Source organism: Cervus canadensis, chromosome 3 (assembly GCF_019320065.1).
Source record: "Cervus canadensis isolate Bull #8, Minnesota chromosome 3, ASM1932006v1, whole genome shotgun sequence".
Taxonomy (NCBI): Eukaryota; Metazoa; Chordata; class Mammalia; order Artiodactyla; family Cervidae; genus Cervus; species Cervus canadensis.
In genome coordinates this window covers 33294369-33315090 of record NC_057388.1, presented here as the reverse complement: position 1 = coordinate 33315090, position 20722 = coordinate 33294369, and the positions used below count along the sequence as shown (strand labels likewise).

The following is a 20722-nucleotide window of genomic DNA, read 5'->3' as shown; positions in this document are numbered from 1 at the left end:
ACAAAGATGCTATATTCAATTTAAGAGTTAGAAGAGCTGGAGGTAAAGACAGCTAAATCTCTCCTTTTTGAAGTTTGTCTTTTAGAGAGAATTCTATACCAGAAAAATGAAAACATGATTGAACACAGTCAATGGTCTGGGATTTGGAGAATCTTATTTTAAAAGCGAATGCTAGTCCTTTGGAAAGGAAAGCTAAAAGCCAGTTGAACAGATTGACTTGTTAGAATCAGCTAGAACTGACTTGTTAGAATCTGACCCTGTCAGAGAAACATGTCCTATATACAGTTAAAGGAAAAAGAGAGAGATGTTTTGTCATATGCTCGCCTCAGTGTATCAGATTAAGGAACCAGGAGTCAGGAGGCCCAGGTTCTAGTTCTGCCTCCGCTTCTCCCTTCCAGAATCAAAAACCTAGAAGGATTAGAATTAAAGATATTCTTGGTAATTTAGAAGTGGTAGCTCAGTCGGTAAAGAATCTGTCTGCAGTGCAGGAGACCTGGGTTCGATCCCTGGGTTGGGAAGATCCCCTGGAGAAGGAAATGGCAACCCACTCCAGTATCCTTGCCTGGAAAATCTCATGAACAGAGGAGCCTGGTGGGCTGCAGTCCATGGGGTCCCAAAGAGTCGGGCCGACTGAGCGACTAACGACACTTAATAAAGTAACAGTTTGTTATCCAGTAAGTGGAAAACCATACTGTGGACAAATAATAGGGAAAAAGTGAAACTGTGAATTTAACATGATAGAGAGGCATCTATGAGGTAGTGACACACAAAATTAATTTCCCCAAAGATTTCCACATACTGTAAATTAATTAGGAACTCTCAAAGGAAATGGCAGCCAAATTTGAGACATTTATCAGATGCATAAATGAAAAGACAGGGCAACACTGTGAGGGGATTCTTCCATTATTTTTTTCATCTCGTGTGGTAAGATTCAAAGTCTATGGTTTTCCTGGTAGCTCAAGTGGTAAAGAATCGGCCTGCAATGGAGGAGACTCGGGAAACACAGAAGAATCAAGTTTGATCCCTGGGTAGGGAAGATCCCCAGGAGAAGGAAATGGCAACCCACTGCAGTATTCTTGCCTGGGAAATCCAATGGATAGAGGAGCTTGGCGGGCTACAGTCCAAAGGGTCACAAAGAGTTGGACATGGACGTGACTGAGCAACTGAGCACACATGCACTCCAAGTCTAAGACAGAAAGGAAGTTTAGAATACTTTTTGGAAGTATTTCTCTTTTTGTACCCTTATCTTTGAATCAATCTTAAAACCTTTTTTTCTCTGAAGATAATCAGAAAATCCTTATGAGGCCAGTCTACATTACAACTCAGATCTAATTTAGGAGATTCATGAAGACATCTAATTTAGGAAATTCGTGAAGATAATACAATTCTAAGAATCACCAGCTCTATAAAAACAATGTTTTGCAGAAATATGTCATTGCTCAGGTCAAATATTTTAGGTAGATCAGGAAGAGAAAATAGGGTGAGTTTTGGAACTCATGAATTCCATGTTTTATTTCAAACCCCTGCTGTTGAGGACATGGACCAATGTAAAAGTTGGAATTTCTCAGCAAGCATTCTAATAATAAGTGAAGCACCAATGCATATATCCTGTCTGCTCTAAAAACTGAATTACTGTCATTATGTATTACTATCCTATGATATGATAACAACATCTCTTTGAAACAAGGAATTCAGATATTTTCAGGGTCACCATTTGCATCAACTCTTTCTAATATTTATACACAAAGGAAGAATGGGTTTTGCTGATGTGTAAGGTATTCATGGGAATTTTACTGTATTTCTCAGTCACCAAAATACACATAATAAAAATAAGTTATGAAATTAAAAGGCAATATGGATAATTACATCTTATTGCTCCCTACCAAAAAATGAAGCCTTAGTTGGGAAATTCACATGTAAGTTTGATCTTTAAAATTAAAGCTGAAACATTTAGCAATAAAAATGGTAACTATTTGGGAGAAAATGTAATTTAAAAATGAATTGTTATTTTTACAAAATTAGAGGTTTAGAAATTGTTTAAAAACTATAGGAGAATGGTTCAAAAGTAGTGAAACATACAGTCCTTAAGTGTTTTAAGTTCAAAAACTTCGTACATTTTAGTTATTGTGAATAATGCTGCAAATGAACATGGGAGTGCTAATCTCTCTTTAAGATTCCAGTTTTAATTCTTTTGGATAAATATCCAGAAGTGGGGTTGCCGGATCATGTGTTAGTTTCACTTTTTAATTTTTTGACAACCCTTCAGATCTTATGTGAAAACAACCTAATGTTCATTAACTGATGAATGGATTTTTTAAAGTGGTACATATATAGGGCAGAATATTATTCAGTGTTAAACGGAAGGAAACCCTACAACTTGTAGATAAACCTGGAGAACATTACACTAAGTGAAATAAGTCAGTCATGAAGGACAAAAATTGCTTAATTACACACACACACACACACACACACACATATATATATATATATAAAAAACATGTTCATGCATGCTAACTGGCTTCAGTTGTGTCCAGCTCTTTGCAACCCTATGGACTGTAGCCCACCAGGCTCCTCTGTCCATGGGATTCTCCAGCAAGAATACTGGAGTGGTTGTCATGCTCTCCTCCAGGGGATCTTTCTGACCTAGGGACTGAACCCACATCTCCTGCGGCTCCTGCATTGCAGGTAGATTGTTTACCATTGAGCCCCTGGAGAAGCCCCATACATATAACATAGTCAGAAGTATAGAAGCACAGAATAGAACAGTGGTTGCCAGGGGTTTGGGGAAGCGAAGAATGGTAAGTCACCAATTAGTGGGTATACAATTTCAGTTACACAGGGTAAATTCTAGAGAGCTGCTCTACGACATTACAGCCTGTAGATAATAATACAGTACTGTACACTTAGAAATCTGATAAGAAGTGTTCTGACCACAGTAAATTGTTTTCAAAAAGTCCTTTCTTCTCACCTTTTTGATAAGAGACTGTTTTAAAAACTGAAGCTCACATTGAAACAAACATGTATTAATAGTTAACATTTATGCATAAATCATTGGGGCTTCCCAGGTGGTGCTAGTGCAGGAGACATTAGAGATGCAAGTTCTACCCCAGGGTTTGAAAGATCCCTTGGAGCAGGAAATCGCACTCCACTTCAGTATTCCTGCCTGGGAAATTCCACGGACAGAGGAGTTTGGCAGGTTACAGTCCATGGGACCACAAGGAGTCAGACACAGCTGAGCAACCGAGCACACACACAAAGAAACACATAAAAACTTATCAACACAGAACAAAACTACAGAGTAAAATTCTAATAATAAAAGTAAGAAACAAAATCTCCTGCTATGACAAATCTTTCCCAGATTCTGCTGTTTTTTGGCCTGATCTCAATCTGATTTCTATATCTGACCTATTATCACTCACTGTTTGGTGGATTCTTTCATACTGTATTTCACTTTGAACTTATTACCAAGACCCAGCAGTTCAATAATGGCTGAAAAGGCCCATTTATTCAGAGATTTTGTTTGGACACCAGAGGGCAGAAGAATCACTTGAAGTGAAGGAATTCCATTAGCGAATTTTGTGCATTCTTGAGTTGCCAGGCTCATTAACATTGTAGAGCAGTGATATCACTGTAAGGCTAGGAGTTTAGGTTTGACTTTTTATCACAGGAAGTACAAAAGTCTGTTAAACTAAAAAAAAAGAAAAAATAAGTAGCTACGGCACACAGGAAGTCCCGTGTGTATTTACTGGAGTGATAATGTCAACAGAAGGTGCTGTTGAGAGAACAACTTGGAATTCAATCGTAATTGCAACATGGTTGAGAAAATATAAGTTGCAAAAGTAGTTTTAAAAATAATCTATTTAAAATTTTTAACTTAAGTGAAAAAGCCACTTTTCTGACATTTCATAGAAAGAAAATTATTCAGCCATGCTTTTGATTAAAGTAAGCTGTGTTCCCTGAATTACAATAAAAGAAATGACAAGTGAAACAAGGCTTCAACAATTCATTATTTTTGTAGAGAACAGATTGATCCCTGGAGAAACAATGTAATGTTCTGTTGGGTTGTTTGATTTTATCACTTTCAAGGCAGAATGGCATGGAGGTTAATGACATTTGATTTAGAATTATGTGAATCTAAATTTAATCATAGTCTCACTTTACAAACTATGAGACCATGAGCATATGTCATATTTCTCAACTAGAGGAAATTTAGTTTAACTATCCTCCTCTAAATAAATAAAACCCTCAAACTCCATGGACTGTAGCCCATTAGGCTCCTCTGTCCATGGGATTTCTCAAACAAGAATACTGGACTGGGTAGCCATTCCCTTCTCCAGGGGATCTTCCCCACCCAGGGATCGAACCCAGATCTCCTGCATTGCAGGTGGATTCTTTACCATCTGATCCACAAAGGAAGCCCTATACATATGGGGCTTTATATATATGTGTGTGTGTGTGTGTGTGTGTAGTCACTCAGTCGTGTCTGACTCTTTGTGTCCCCGTGTCTCCTGCACTGGCATGTGGATTCTTTACCACTGGGCCACCTGGGAAGCCCTATAACTGTACATATATATAGCATGTATATCCAGTAAAAGATCTCCCATGCAAGAGGAAAACAGATATAATTTAACATGACAAGTTTTTAATATAGTGTCAAAGTACAAGGACTAAGAGCTTGGAGTCTGCCGACAAGCTTATCTAAGTTCAAAACTCAGCTGCACCTCTCACCAACTTTGTGACCTTGGGCAAGTTTGCACCTACCTGTGTCTGATATATCTCGTCTGTAAAATGACATTAATAACAACAGAACTTGCTTCACAGAGTCATCATAAAGATGGCATTAAGATTTGTAAAGCCTTTAGAAGAGTACCTGCACACCCTGAGTGCCTACACCCTATGTTACTGTCTAAAAAATAAGTAAATAACAGAACAAGCAAGTGCAACTATGATGTTCAAAGAAAATTAAAAAGTGAACACTGAAAACCATAATGTTGCATGCAAAACTTCATTTCCAAAGTTGTGACTACTCTTATCAGTCCAGAAAACATCCGTGAAATAAATTTATGTTAAGGAATTTTGAAATTGAAAATAGTCATGGTAGTAAACTATGTTTCCCCAATTTAATTAGGTTATATAACAGGAAGATGAAAAGAGAACTCAGAAAGCCTGGCTACCAGATGTTTCCTCTTTAGGAACAAACATATGAAAAGATAAAACTCATTAGAATTAGATGGGTTAAATCAGTAACTTTTCCGAGATTTTGATGATTATTTTAGTGCTCTTCGTAGAAATAGTTATAATGAATTAATCTTTTTTAAAAGGCATTTTCTCTTTCTATTAGATCAATCAACCAGTCCTAAAATAGTAACATAACAAACTGTTTTAATCACATCAACAAAACAAAAGCCTTCCATTTATCATGTACAGATTTTAAACTACAAAGGTTTTTTTTTTTTTTTTAAACAGATGCATAAACTCTAAATCACATTTCTTACTTTTTTCACCTCTGTTCCAAACATGATTTATGCTGTCTGAATAGAATTTTGGACTCAGTGCTTCCTAGGTATTTTCCACATCTAAAATAAATTCCAAGGTGCAACATAATAAAAATGAATGCAGAATAAAAGAAAATATAAGTTAAATGAACAATTATAAGTGATGTATAGTCTTTTTAAAATAGAAATAGGGACTAGAAGCCTCTAGCTACATGCAGAGTTGTATGTGAGGAATAAATACTTATTTGGCATTTCCTTCTAACTTGGAATATTTGTCATTCTAGATATTAAATCATTTTGACAATTCTATAGACAATTTGAGGATAAATACTATATTCCCAGGGTAGTCTGCTCCTTACCATACAGCCCATTATTTTCTGTAGTACTTATAATTCTTACTCAAAAGAAAAATGTTAAATTCCAGTAAAGGTCAGACATTTTAACACATCGCTGTAAATAATTAGTTATTTTAAAACCACAGTGCATGTTGCTGTGGTGAGTAACATAGTTTCTTAGAATTAGGAAGAGAACATGGGCCTAAAATAATATTTTGATTATTAAGTTGAATACATACTGTGCCAGGTCGGGGATAAGGAATCCTTCCATCATACTGTACCCAGCGATGGTCTGCACTTTCCTTATGAGCATAGGGACCATTAAAAACTGCTCTGATGTCAGCCATGCTATACACACACACGGCGGAGCCTTTGAAGATGGAGCTGAAAGAAAGCAACAGGATCCAGTCATTCGCTGGTCCATTCTATCCGGCGGTGCTGCAGACAAAATGGGCCTATGTCCTAAAGGAGCTTATAGCCAAATAATCCTGAATAAGGTTTGATAACAGTTACATTACAGGTAATTATAGTAAACTATAGTATAACTATAGTAATTATAGTAAACTATACACGCAGATGGGTACCCAGTACAAGGGTTTCTAGTAAATTTTCAGGGAGTGGACAGTGCCTATATTGATATCTGATGGACAAATAGGAATCACCTAGAAAAACTGGAGGATAGACAGGACTATGAAAGAAATAGTATCATTTACTCACATACTCTTGAATTTCATTTGAAGTTATTATAGCATAATGCCTCCTAAGGAACTTACAAAATTAAGAGTTACATTACCTACTTTTATAAAAAGGAATATTTAGGTATGGAAATATCTTGTTTATCTGCTTTCTTAAAAAAGAATGTCCATAAATACTGGCTATTAATAATTTCCTCATATAATTTTTATTAATTAAAAAACACTGAAATAATCTCTTTAATCCCTTTTTGGATTTCTGAGTTTATGTAATTTATCTGATGCTTAAAATTCATCACGATTACACAGGAAGGGGACACGTCCAATTCAGGAGCAGAAAAGCTCCATGGGAATTCAACAGATGTCTCAAACTGATGATGAAAATTGTTAGCACTGGCAGACATTTCATTTTTGTTTTATTTCTAGAAATTAAAAGACATTTTTCTGAATCTAAAACTTACAGTGATTTGTGTTCTTAAAAATAAGATCACCATTTACACTCTAAAAGGCTCAGCTTGGCACTACACAAATGAGCTTAGGATTCTCTAACATAAGTAACTCAATTATTAATAATTCTTGGAATGACATTAATGGGAAGCATTGGGATCTGACGGTAAGCAAGCAGCTGGGAGAAAACTAACTGCTACGAAGGGAAATGATGACCCCCATAAAGATCACATGATCTGTCTTTGATACTTTAAAGGAATTATGCTTAATGGTATTGGTGTTATTGAGGATTAATTACATCTTGTCATTGGACCAAGGATGTGACTTGCATCCGACATTACCTCATTCGTCAGGGCAGCATTAAAAATAAAATAATCAAGTACACCAAGAACAAAGAGCTCACTTGTAACTTCACACTCTGGGTGGGCAAAAACTTGGTAGTAGAAAAAGAGAACTATCTTGGGGCTATATTTCCCTGGCACATATCTATGCCTTGTGTGTGAAATGCACAGTGACTTCAAAGCAAGTTCTGTGAATGAAAGGATGTCAAGAGAACCAGGGCTCAAATACTTGAATAACTACAGGCACATGCTCTTCCTGCACCTTTTTAGTTAAGATATAAATTATTGTAATAGCAGAAAAATGGAGTTCAAAATAGCAGCTTCCGAGCATATCCTCTCTATCCTTGTATTTAAATATTTCCACCCTATATTTTATAATTAACTAAATAGTATTTTGTTTTCTGATATATTCTGAACCAATAGTCCATTTGAGTTTATTCATAAGGTATTGTGAACTAAATGACAGCAAATTCTCAGAAGACATAAGTTGCCCACAAAATATTTTAATAATTTATTCAAAAGGAGGCAGGAACACCACTTGTCCAATGCTAGTGCCAACACTGACAATTCCTCCAATACTGCAATCAATATACATTCATAATGACTGATAGCAGTACTATGGAAAAAGTGAAAAGTATTTCAAAGAATGTAATATAGGCAGTAATAAGTAACAAGAATAAAAGTGCATTTGGAACGGAGTCAAATGTGAGTTACTGAGTTAAATAAAGTTATCATTAAATAAGATTAAGTGAGGTCCAAATATTCTTTGAGAATGCTTCATGGCTAGCTAGGAGAACTTTTAAGGAAGTCACAGAGCCTCAATGACAATTATAGGACAGCATTATGCAGAAGGAAGATAAGAATACAAGTGCAGAAGTTAGGAAAACAACTTCAGTTCTTGTCCTAGTAATTACCTACTCTTCTTCAGTCAAACACACATAATACCAACTTCCTTTGCTTAAGTTAGTAGAGCAGTGATGATGTGGCGATAGTAATAGCCACTCTCCCATCTTTGTAAAGGGGAAGTGCAAATAAATCCATGCGAAGACATTCTAAAAGTCGAGTGTCATCTCCTGATTAGAGCCTAGACAGTATTTTGTTAATGTTACCTCTATGTCATGCAGTTCGACCAATTTATTATGATTAATATATGCATGCGCCCTTGTATCCAGTAATTTTAGTCTAGCTCACAGAGATATACTCACTCCTACAGGGAATAGCATATGTACAAAGTTAGTCACCAACACATTATGTGCATTAGCAAAGGACTGGAAACAATGGAAATGTCTGTACAGGGGGCTGATTAAATAAATTGTGGTAGTCAGTATAAGGGATGTTCTGCTGATGTAAAGAGAACAGAGACATTTTATGGATTGATATCTAGGAAACACTATATGAAAAAGTAAAATAAAAAAATGTATATATTTTTATACGAAAGAAAGGGGCAAAGAGAACATATAACTATTTTCTTACATACTTAGATCAATTCTCTGGAAAAATTACAGCCTTTTTTTTTTAACTTACCTGGTTGTGGTAAAGACTCCATATACTACAGGATTTCTTTCATCTCTTGTGGGGAGTAAGTAAATGTCTTCTATTAATGGGAAAAAATAACAATTCACTGTAATTTGTATTTCTCAATATCACATTTGCTTTTTTCTTAAAAATGCAATATTTCTGAGATTCTAAATAGTATGTAAAATTAAGATAACAGTGGCAGTCATTACCTTATGACAAAATAAATTAAGGGGAAAGGTCCAGTTCTCACTAGCTATCTGGCATTGTGTTGAACATTTAACCTCTGAGGTGTTTACTTCAATCACCTGTAAATGCGATGGTTCACTTGATAAGCTCCATGTCTGTTTCCTATTAGGTGTATGTGACTTCATGGAGAATTGAAAATAAAAATGGGTTATTTTTACCCTCCAGTGTTAAAACAAGGCGTTTTCTTATAACTGCACCAGCTTGTTAGTAATTCAATTACCTATTTGGTAACAATATGAAAACAGCTGGAGTAGTGCATTTCTTGTGCAGTATTACTTGTGTAATTACTTGTTCAACACATACTAAAGCAGTGCAAATAATATACCTTAAAATATTATTTAAGAGGCGTGCATGCTTATATACAGCAAGAGAAATCATCCATGAATATTGGACATAGACTTTAATATTGTAAATGCAATGCTGACAAAAATTATTCAATGATAGAATTTTTACATTGCATGACAAAACCAAAAAAAAAAAAAAAAAAACTTCAAAAGGTAAAAGCTAATGATACTAACTTTATATACAACTGACAAATTCTTTCTAGCATCACACTCAGAGGAGTAGAGAGGGGAAATGAAAGAGAAGAATCTAATGCTTCTTGGCATATCCTTTTTACTAGCAAGTCAGAAGGGACAGAGTTCACCAGATCTGCAGGGCATCTCCAGCAGAGGGCATCTATAGAACGAGGAGCCCATCTACAGCTGGTGGCTTCTTCCAGATAAAAGACTGCATGAAGAATGGATGGACTGTGGGATCCCAGAGCTCATAAGTGTCCATTTCTGACCACAGTTTAGTTTCCATCATAACTTTGAGGGCGCTTACAAAGAAGGGAATTGCTTCATTACAATGTGCACCCATGTTCTTTTGTGTGTGGGAATTTAGTAAGTACCACTCCGGCAAGCTGTCCTGGGCTTTATAATCAGGTATTTGGGGCTAAAATAAAATATATGCTAAATTACTTAATTAGGCAGTAAGACTCCTTTTTTTTTTTTTTTAAGAGAAAAGAAACATGTGACTTACGAAGCTCATCAAAATGAGTATCTGCCCCATCACTTCCAGGAATTGAGCAAATCAATCTGGCCTTGAGAAAAGTGGTCCATTTGTTTATCAGGCTGCGTTGTCCTCCTACATCATTCTGAAAAAAGAAAAAGAAAAAATAAGATACAGATTTACCAACATGATTTTATCACCAACTAAAACTGGTGGTTACTATCAGTTCAGTTCATTCGCTGAGTCGTGTCCAACTCTTTGCAACCCCATGAATCACAGCACACCAGGCTTCCCTGTCCATCAACCAACTCCCGGAGATTACTCAAACTCATGCCCATCGAGTCGGTGATGCCATCCAGCCATCTCATCTTCTGTCGTCCCCTTTTTCTCCTGCCCCCAATCCCTCCCAGCATCAGGGTCTTTTCCAATGAGTCAACTCTTCCCATGAGGTGGCCAAAGTATTGGAGTTTCAGCTTCAGCATCAGTCCTTCCAATGAACACCCAGGACTGGTGGTTACTATAAGCAGTGTCTTATTGATGTCATTGCTTACTCTGTTTGTAAGCGATTCAAGAGCTTTCCTCCTTGAATTTTCTAAGGAGGGAAAAGGCAGTTTTGTCCTTCAACATTAAATGCTTTTTTCACAGTTAAATGTACAGTGTAAACACCATAGCTCTGCTGAATGAGCAGACGCGTGCAAGCCAACAGTAAATAATACAGGCTTGGAATCAACTCCTATCTGTCAATTTTCTCTCTATGACTTACAAAAGGCAATTTAATTCTCCAAGTCTCTGTTTTCTCATTGACAAAATATGATAAATGCCTTGAGATATCATTATTTTGATGATTAAATGGAAAACATTTTGTCAAGTGCTTAGCAAAGGCCAGAAAACTTGTATTCAATAAATGTTAGCACTGATTTGTACATTAGTCATATGATTTAGATGAATTATTTGCATTCTTTAGAAATATGCTTTGGTATGACCTAAAAATAGCCTTTTCCAAATTTAATACTCTACTAATTAAATGCAAGACAACACAACATACACATAATAGGATAAAAGCAATCTTGTTTTAAATACTAATTGATTTTTTTCCACCCTATTTTATTCTGAAAGATTTCATTAACCGTGTTCTTTAGTGGTAGGTGAGTGAAATGGGGAAGGGGGTCAAAAAGGACCAACTTCCAGTTATAAAATAAGACATGGAGATATACCAGACAGCATGGTGACTATAAATAATACTGTATTTCATATTTGAAAGTTGCTAAGAGTAAAAAACGTTGCAACTATATATGATAATGGACATTAAGTAGACTTACTGTGGTGATCCTTTTACAGTATATACAAATATGAAATCATTACATTATCTACCTGTGACTAATGTTATATGCCAACTATACCTCAGAAAAAAATTGAAAAAATATATTCTTTAGACATTTAGCAAGATGTAGGCATTTAAATCAATTAGGTAGAATAAACAGGGTTATGCTGTTTAATAATTCACCATAAAAAGATATTTTTCTTATTTTTAACTTAATGTCCCTGTGAACACTAAATTAATATGATTTTTTTATTTGGGTCTGCTAAATCTGCTATGCTTATAATAAATAAATAAAACTTTCATGGTATAAATGAATTCAGTACTTAATTTTGACTTTCAAAAATTATGAAGCCATGATTTCCATTACTATATTTCCATGTAAAGATAAATTATATAAAAAAAATTGTCCTTCATGCTGTGTTACTATGAAGTTAATAAATAGTTCACTATCAAATTTCAGGTCTGAATATCTAGAACTAATTTCTCTGTGATTCTTTAATGTCTGAAAATTAATTCAGAGAAAAGCATCTAAATGACAACTCCGAACAGGAGAATTCAAAATCATACACAATAAATAGTTGCTTTTTTTGAAGAAAGAAAAGGAGAGGAGGAGAGAGAAGGGAGAACAGGAGAAAGAGATCAGTTTGAGTTTTAACATGGGTAATATGGAAATCTAGATTCTCAGATGATGTCCTAATAGACCAGAGCAAATCTCAGAGGGCTACTGAATCTGTGGCAGAGCTAACAGGGCAAGCAAGGTCCTTGAGACTGGAGACCAGAGCTATCTTTATAACCAACACCAAGGGTGTATTGTGACACCCAGAGTGAGTGAATGGTGTTTCACATCCATCTCTGCTAAACAACAGAAGTAGTTCAAGTATAGCTCCATATAGAGGAGTAATTATTATTTGCTTGAATTCTTTAGGTTTATAACAAACTACTTAAAAAAATAATTTAAAATTTTAAATACATTCAAAATCAATAAGCAGTATGAACTCAAGTTTGCCCTTAATGAACAAAATGTCACACCTCACAGCTTGCATTGTCTCAATGTTATAAGTTTTAAATAACTCCAGTGAGTGTGAACCTACCCTTTCCTTTTTATTTTTGGCCTCATGGTGAAACTTGTGGCATCTTAGGTCCCTGACCAGGGATCAAACCTGGGCCCACAGCAATGGAAGTGTGGAGTTTTAACCACTGGACCACGAGGGCATTCCCTCAATGTGAGCTTACCCTTGAAATGTGTGTAGCTGAGTTCATTTGTGTTGGGAGTTGATTATACATATACATGTAAATATGCATAATAGAAACACAATGGTAACCACAGCAATTGTTTAGAACTTTGACAAACAGAAGATATTTCTGGCAATAATATTCTGCCACTGACACTGTATAGAACTGTTAACACATGGCAATAATAAAAAGCAAAATAACTTCTAGTTGATTTTTCTGAGAGTTTTTAATTCTCATCAGAAAATGTATTCTTATTCTTTTTATCCAACATCTACTCCAAATATACCACTAACATTCTGATTGTCAGGTATTTATTAAAATATATTGAATAATTAGTGAATAAAAATACAAGATAAAGTTGACAGAAGTCTTTAGAAAACATACAGATAAAAATAGAGATAAATGCCAAAAAATCTGAGTCTTCTCTGAAATTTGTTGGGAAAACGAGGACAGAACTCACTAAGATTTAATATTGTCTAAGATTATGGGTGGATTCACACATTCAGAGATTGGTTCAGGAAATATACTAGATGCAAAGAACAACTGGGGAAACAGAGATGGGTAAGGTGAACCAGGACAAATCTGGTTTAGATGAAGACTGGGATAAACTGAAATAGAGGAAAATATTACAAAGTAAACTGGGGTTAAGACCAAAGCATCTGTATATAATTTAGTACATAATGAAGAATTACTAAAAGATTTAGTAATTAGCAAAGAAGTGAAAGAAAATGAATACATAATATATTTTATATAATAACCCTCTAGAAGCAAACATGACTGTAATTGCTCTTAAATTTATATTTTGTATGTTGTGCCTCTATTACCTGAGTTGTTGTTGTTGTTTAGTTGCTAAGTTGTATCTAACTCTTTGTAACCTCGTGGACTGTAGCCCACTAGGCTCCTTTGTCCATGAGATTTCCCAGACAAGAATACTGGAGTGGGTTACCATTTCCTTCTCCAAGGGATCTTCCCAACACAGGGATCGAACCCACATCTATTATTTCAGTATTACTGCTCAATAATAAAAATATTTCAGCTAGCTATTAAATGATTACCAATGTCTGCAGATACAAAGGCAGATTTTCTAGACATAGTTTTTACTTATACTGCTAATAGCCTCAGATCACTTAACGTAAATCTAGATGTTAATACTAATGCTTCCTCCTAAGGTAACAATGAATTCTGTATAATGTACTGTATAATGCCTATGAAAAAAATATGTTATCTGTAATTATTCAGAAAGAAAGATTTTAAATAAATTTAAAAATAAGTTATCTCCTCATTTTTCTAATGACCTTTAGTCTTTTAAAATTCTCACACCTAGCCTTTATATATTTTATTTTAGCAGAGCCTAGATTGTACTAAGCAGAACTCTAAAGTCTATTTTAATGCATTCTTCTTACATATTTATAATATTTATAAAATTGTCATCACTTATTTTTGTACATTTTGGGAGTCAGTAATAAATACTAAAAATAGCACTAACTCAATGTTCATGAAGAAACAGACCAACTATCATAACTACAATACTAGGGATCATGTTTGGTTCACTGATTTACCACCTAGCATTTATCCAAATGATTTGGCTAAATGAATAAGCAGATAGTATCAAGTACTTGCTCCATGACATTCCGTTAATACTATACACATTACTATGTCATCATAACAATGAGCAATCACATTTTCTTTTCAACATACTATTAGATAAAAGTGACAAGAAATGGCTCATTTTCAAACACCATCCCTCTGTATATTTGCAATTATCACCCATATTTTAAGATAAACCATCAAAAACTCTACCTATTCTCTTAGCTCCAAATTTGTTGAAAAGAGATTTATACTGTACCTGAATATATTTTTTTTCAATCTGACAAATAGAAACTGAAGTCCTTTGAGCAAAAGAATCTTTAAAGGCTCTCGCCTACCCATTGAGCCGCCATGCGTGGCCTCTCAAGGAATAAAAGATAAAAACAAACACAAAAATCCAGGTCAAAGATGAAAGCCACCTGCTGTCAACGGGAAAACAAGTATAGTTTCTGGGATAATAGCTCAGGAATGGATTATAAGCATTTAATGACTGGATAGTAACTCTTACAGACATCCAGAAGCATGACCTGGGATGGCAAAGTTCAGTTCACAAGGAGTTGAATTTCTCCTGCAGAGAAGTGTCAGTTGACTGATTTTGTGGGCCAGCTCTCAGTCCCTGGATTTGTTTGCAAATCCACAAAATCCCCTCTGAGAACTTTAAGCCCAGAAGAGGGCTAAAAGGGAAGTAGCCACTTTTGTACTAAACTGTCACCTCCTTGCTTATTTTTTTGAGGTTCTAAAGAACACAACTATCTCACTAACACTGTAGATTTATTATTGAGATGTCAAAATCAGCAGCTTTTAGTCACTGGTCAATTCTGTGTGTCTCCGCTCCACAGCTTCTTTGTGGTCAGACTGCTAAGAGCCTTGCCATCCTCTCCACAAAGATGCAGATGAAAGTAGCAATGAAATTAAATGTAAACAAGCCCAACCACATGTGTACAATGTGGGTAGTGAGTGTAGAAGGTGCCTGTTTTTTCATTCTCTATAGTTTTTTATATGTTTGCCATATTTCTTAATTTTAAAGTGATTAATGAAAACCAAAAATTTTAAAAATGAGGAACAATTCACAATCTTTGTGCAGTTTAAAATAGAGTATCTCTGAATCATCTGATTGGATGATAGCTGCATATTATAAAACACCATGATCTTCTAATCCTGGACTCTCCCAATGGGGAGATCAGTCAGGAGGCAGGTTAACGGTGACTCCATCTTCCTTCTTCTGTCACAGCAAACTCAAGTCCTTATAAATCTTACATGGACACATAGAGTAGCTACAAGCTGTCACACATGAACTTTTATTGAGTGTATCTTTTGACCTCTAGGTCACTATGCTGGGTTCATCTGTTAAACATGATTTTATCTCTGTATAGCATCCTCTCCAAGGATCTCTCAACACTTTATAAATATTGTCATGTTCACCTTTATACTGAGAAACAGAAGCTCTTAGAAAGTGTATTAACTGCTGTTCAGCTCCTGTGCTCTTAAATCTTGAAGATTCTGTAAATCAATGAAATCTCCAAGACATTTGTGAACATTGAACCAGTGTATTCAATTAAAATACAGATGTGCATTCAGAAATCTGTAACCATATTAATTATTTAAATTTGAAGGAGACCAGACTTTTCAAATAAATAAACATCTTAAACACTTAAGAAAAACAGTTTGATGGTTAAGTCAGAGGTTATAAATTCTCCCTTGCTTAAAAGTTATTTTGCCTAATGGAACTCTCCTGCATCTTTGTGCAGACAAGAGAATGCAATTCCCTGAAGCACTTTAAAAACCATAATCCATGCATGTTTGTGCACCCCTCTCCCCCATTCTAGCTGTCAATAACATTTATACTCAGATATTTTATCTTGAGCTAACACTACCCACTTTCTTCTGAAGTATGATCTAAATATTAAAATACAAGACACTTGTTTTTCTATAACTGACACTATCACATTGAGACAAATATATAGGCTTTCTATTGATCCTTTTTACAAATATAAAAATATCAAGGCAAGTTAATACTTCTGTGTCTTTAATGCCTGTTGAATAATATTTTAAAACATCATCACTCATATTCTGTATCTGATTTGTCATTTATAATAACAGCTGTACCTTGCAGGTTTTAAATAATCTTGTGTTGAGATATAGCTTCAAATCACCCATTTGTGCCAGGAAATTCTGGAGATAAGATCAGAGTAACTAACATTGCAGAGCAATTGTTCAATGTATTTCTCTCTGGGTGCCTCACTCTTCACTGAATTATTCTAGGGGCAAAATTTAGAAACTCTGTAAACTTAATATAGATGATCTATATAGGCTATATATGTCAATAATGATAAGGGTAATCCAAATCCAGGATGGCCTATTTAGAAGCTTGAAACTATGATCATCATGTGGTAGAAATAAAAAGTCAAACCCAGAGTAAGATTCCCAGGAGACTAATTAGAAAGACATACCATATATATTAAAATACACTGTTATACTGCAAGGAAGAGCTTAAATGAGGACATTCCGATACATTAAAGAACTCATGGAAAATAGTGACATGAAAGACACTGAATCAAATGAAAGAACTTTATGTTTTACTTTCCTTTTCAGCATTTGACTTCTTCAACAATATGTCCTAACTATGTTTCCTTTAACTATTTTATTGAGATGCAAAACAAGTTATGATCACTAAAAATAAAATCAGAAAAGGAAAATAATAATGAGTCTTCTATTTATCTACTAATAATCTTGAAATACTTTAGTAGTAAAAGAAGCAAAACTAGGGAAATTCGAATATCTCAAAGGGGAGAGGGAAAAACAAACAAAAAACTTGGATGACAGGTATTAAACACAGTGGTTTTTAAGCGATAATTTCTGAATAGGCTTTCAAGACAAAAATTTCTTTTCTTTTTTTATTTTGAAAAGAACTCTAGTGTTTAGAGATGATTGTTTTTGATTTGTTGTTGGAGAACCAAAATGGAGAACATGTTTTTCTAACTACTTCATAAAGATTATTAGAAATGCAGGACTCGGGTAATACACTGTGTTCAAAAAATCACTGTCTAAGAAGATTTAACAGATTAAATTTAGGCAAATCTAGGCACATTCAGCAGTCTTTTTCAGGTAGGATCAGAGTTCATTAAATTAAAAAAAAGCAAAAAAAGCTATAGCCAACAGTATAAACCCTTGCCTAGGAATTTCTCACAGGAAGACAGATGGAAGTGAAGCAAAAGCCCATCTGTAACTCTGGGCTCTAAATCTCTCATTTAGGTTGTAAGCGACAAGCTGTAAGTAAGCAAAAAAAAAAAAAAAAAAAACAACAAGGGGGAGATCGATAAATACAAAAGTGTCATCAGCCTAAAAACACAAATCTTCAAAGGCAGTAATTGTCCAAATAGGACCATATATCAAAATAGACAATGCAAGTAGAATCGAAGCAAAAGGGCTATTAATTAGACCCCCAGGCAAGTTATGTGAAAGGTCCATCCAAGCTGAATTCCTGGCGTGGACAAAAGGAAATACCGGAGGACAAAAAGAGAACTGGCACAACCCGCAGCTGGAATCCGGAGTGGGCTAGCATAAGTAAGCTAATGGACATTTCCAAAAATGAATAGAATCCAAAAATAATGCAAAACAAACTTGAGGCCGAAAGTTGCGAGCAAGCTCCACTAACATGGCTGGTATCTCCACACATTACAGGGTGGGTTTTGAAAAGAAACACAGACAGACAGACAGATACACACAATAATAAACATCACATCAGAAAGGACTAGCTTGCAAAGTAAATAGACATAAATCTTTTCAGAAGGTTTATTTCATGCAGTTTCACCTACTCTTCCAGTTAGCATTTATTATCTCACCACAAAGACCTGTGTAATTTACCATCATGAGAGCAGTCTAGGGTATAAAGTGTACCATTTAGTACTTGAAAATACTGACTGTTCAAATCCAAGAATTATAGAGCCTGGCAAAGACTTTAGAAAACACTCTAGGCCAAACACCTTATTTTAAATTTGAGAAAACTGAAGTAATTTGACTAGAAAGTAGTGACACTACTGGAAAACAATTCATTAGATTTACTGTCGTTTATAATGATAATTATACTCTGAAAGAGATTCTTTGGATGAAGGTACTTACTCTCCTGAGGCTGTCACTGATCAATTGCACCCTAAGAAATTATATTCTAGGTGAGTTTCTTTACTATTTACTGAATCTCTCTGTTCCTATTTTTTGTCCAAAATTTGCATTGTTTAAATTGTTCACATAATTTTCACCAGTGGGTGTTAGATGCTCAGTCATGTTTGACTCTTTGTGACCCCATGGACTGTACTCCACCAAGCTCCTCTGTCTATGAGATTTTCCAGGCAAGAATACTGGAGCAGGTTGCCATTCCCTTCTCCAGGGGAACTTTCCAACCCAAGGATTGAACCCAGGTCTACCGCATTGCAGGCAGATTCTTTACCATCTGAGCCACCAGGAGATGTCTGCACATTCTTTGACTCTATGCAGAAATAAGATCCATCCTCAAAGCACAAATATTGCTAAAAATGATGGGAAAGTAATAATAGTAATTTTAACATTTAAAACTAGTAAAATACCATCTCTTCTCAGTAACTAATCTGCCTCTCACCACCACCAAACCCCCCACAATAAACACACACTATTATCTTACACTCCTAAGCAGTTAATTGATCTGACTCCAAAAATGTGTACATACGACATGTGTGTGTATACATGATTTTTGACATGTAACTCAAGACAGTATGATCATGTACTCACATTATTTACATGTCAGTCTCTTAGATGGTTAACTGCTTGAACACTGGATAAGTAGCCCTTGTTTTCTAGTACTTTCCTCTGTATCTGTCATATCCAAATTCATGTGATCCCATTAAGCCTTTCATTTGTGTGGTAAACCAGTCATGGGAGAGTTGAGTGTCCTCATTATCTAGGCTAAGAAACTGAGCTAGAAAAAGTGCAGCAGAGGTGTAAGCCTAGATTTCACTTTAAATTGGGCAAATGATACGTATCATTTGGGCAAAAGTTACTGGATATATTCTTACTGCCAAAACTAGTACCTGAATTTTAGTCATAATTACACCTGACAATGTCAGATATGTCGGTGTCTGACATTACTGACAACTGCTTTCTTCTTGAAACAGTTTTTATCCCTGACTTGTGACAACATTCTTGTCCAGTTCTCTACATGCTATCAAACTATTTTTTCTCAATGCCTTTGTGGACATTTCACTCTGCTCTTTCTCAAATGTTATTGTCCCTCAGGATTTTGTCCTTGCCCGTTGATCTTGTACTACAAATCTTCCTGGGTAATTTCAGACATTTCCATGACTTCAAGAACTACCAATACACTGGTGATTTCCACATTCATGAATCTAAACACTACTGAGTCTCAAGTTTTATATTTTCAATTGGTTATTATGGCAGCACAACTGAGAACATCAACTTCAATATGTTCAAATAAACTTTTCTTGGTGTTTCTTATCTTAAATATCAGAATGTATCTCTTTGTGCATTTTCCTAATATCTGCCTTATCTTCTGGAAACCACAATTACTAAGAGTATAGGAGTCTCTTGTCTACACGACTAGAATCAAGGTCTCCGGAACAGCAGTAAGGGAGAATTAAAATGCATGGAGGATCTAGTAAGATAGGAAGTTATTGCAGCCTTTCATATACATCATGGAGTCAATACCTGCAGTATCAGTCAGTTCTAATTACGGTCAGGGGAAATAAGACTTCTGAAGACTGGTGAAATTTTATACATGGTTTAAAAGGCAATGACCACTATCCTGCTCATTTTCAATGCATCTGTTTTGCTCCAATCACAGTAAACCTCTTTTTACTTAAGTGCTTTTTCCCACCTCTGAGATTTCACATGTGCTTTTCCTTCTGCCTGTGATGTTCATCATCCCTGTCATCTTTGCCCTGCAACTTCCTAATCATTTTTATCATCTGATTCAAAGTCAATTTCTCAGAAAGACCCTCCATTTCCAATCTAGTTTACTTATTTTTCCTAATTGCACCCTGTGATTTTTCTATTATAGCATTTATCACACCTTACAGTTATGTGTTAATCTGTGTGCTTTCTTGTTTCATTCAGATATCATGCACTAGGTTATAAGCTCAGTGAGTCCAAGTGTGATTTTTTTTAAACTTCTATCAGACTATTGCTTAGAAATGCCCTGTAGAGGGCTGTTTACCAATAAATGTGTTAAGTAAAAAATGTTTTGATAGTCTATATTTATATTGTAGCCACTAGACATACAAGGCTATTTAAATTGCAATTAATTAAAATTAAATAACACCAAAAATTAAGTTCCTTAGCTATATTAGTCATATTAGGTGTATGTGATCACCAATAGCCACATGGCTACTATGCTGTAGAGTTTAGATACAGAACATTCCTATCATTGCAGAAAGTTCTACTGGACAACCTTTTTCCACACCAGGCAATTAATAAAAGAGTGGTAGTAAATTTAGGACCTTTTAGAAATTAACATACACTCTATTTT

The 20722-nt window shown here is 35.2% G+C and overlaps 1 protein-coding gene across 3 annotated transcripts in view; it reads right to left on the bottom strand.

The window, feature by feature from the left end:
• The window catches only part of SEMA3D (semaphorin 3D), a 234727-nt gene that overhangs the window by 35029 nt on the left and 178976 nt on the right, over window positions 1-20722 (bottom strand). For all 3 annotated transcript variants that reach the window (XM_043462892.1, XM_043462891.1, XM_043462890.1), the window contains 3 exons: window positions 10098-10212; window positions 8835-8904; window positions 6070-6214 (listed from right to left, as the gene is read on the bottom strand). In XM_043462892.1, the coding sequence (XP_043318827.1) occupies window positions 6070-6214; window positions 8835-8904; window positions 10098-10212 (330 nt within the window). The remainder of the gene's footprint in view (window positions 1-6069; window positions 6215-8834; window positions 8905-10097; window positions 10213-20722) is intronic.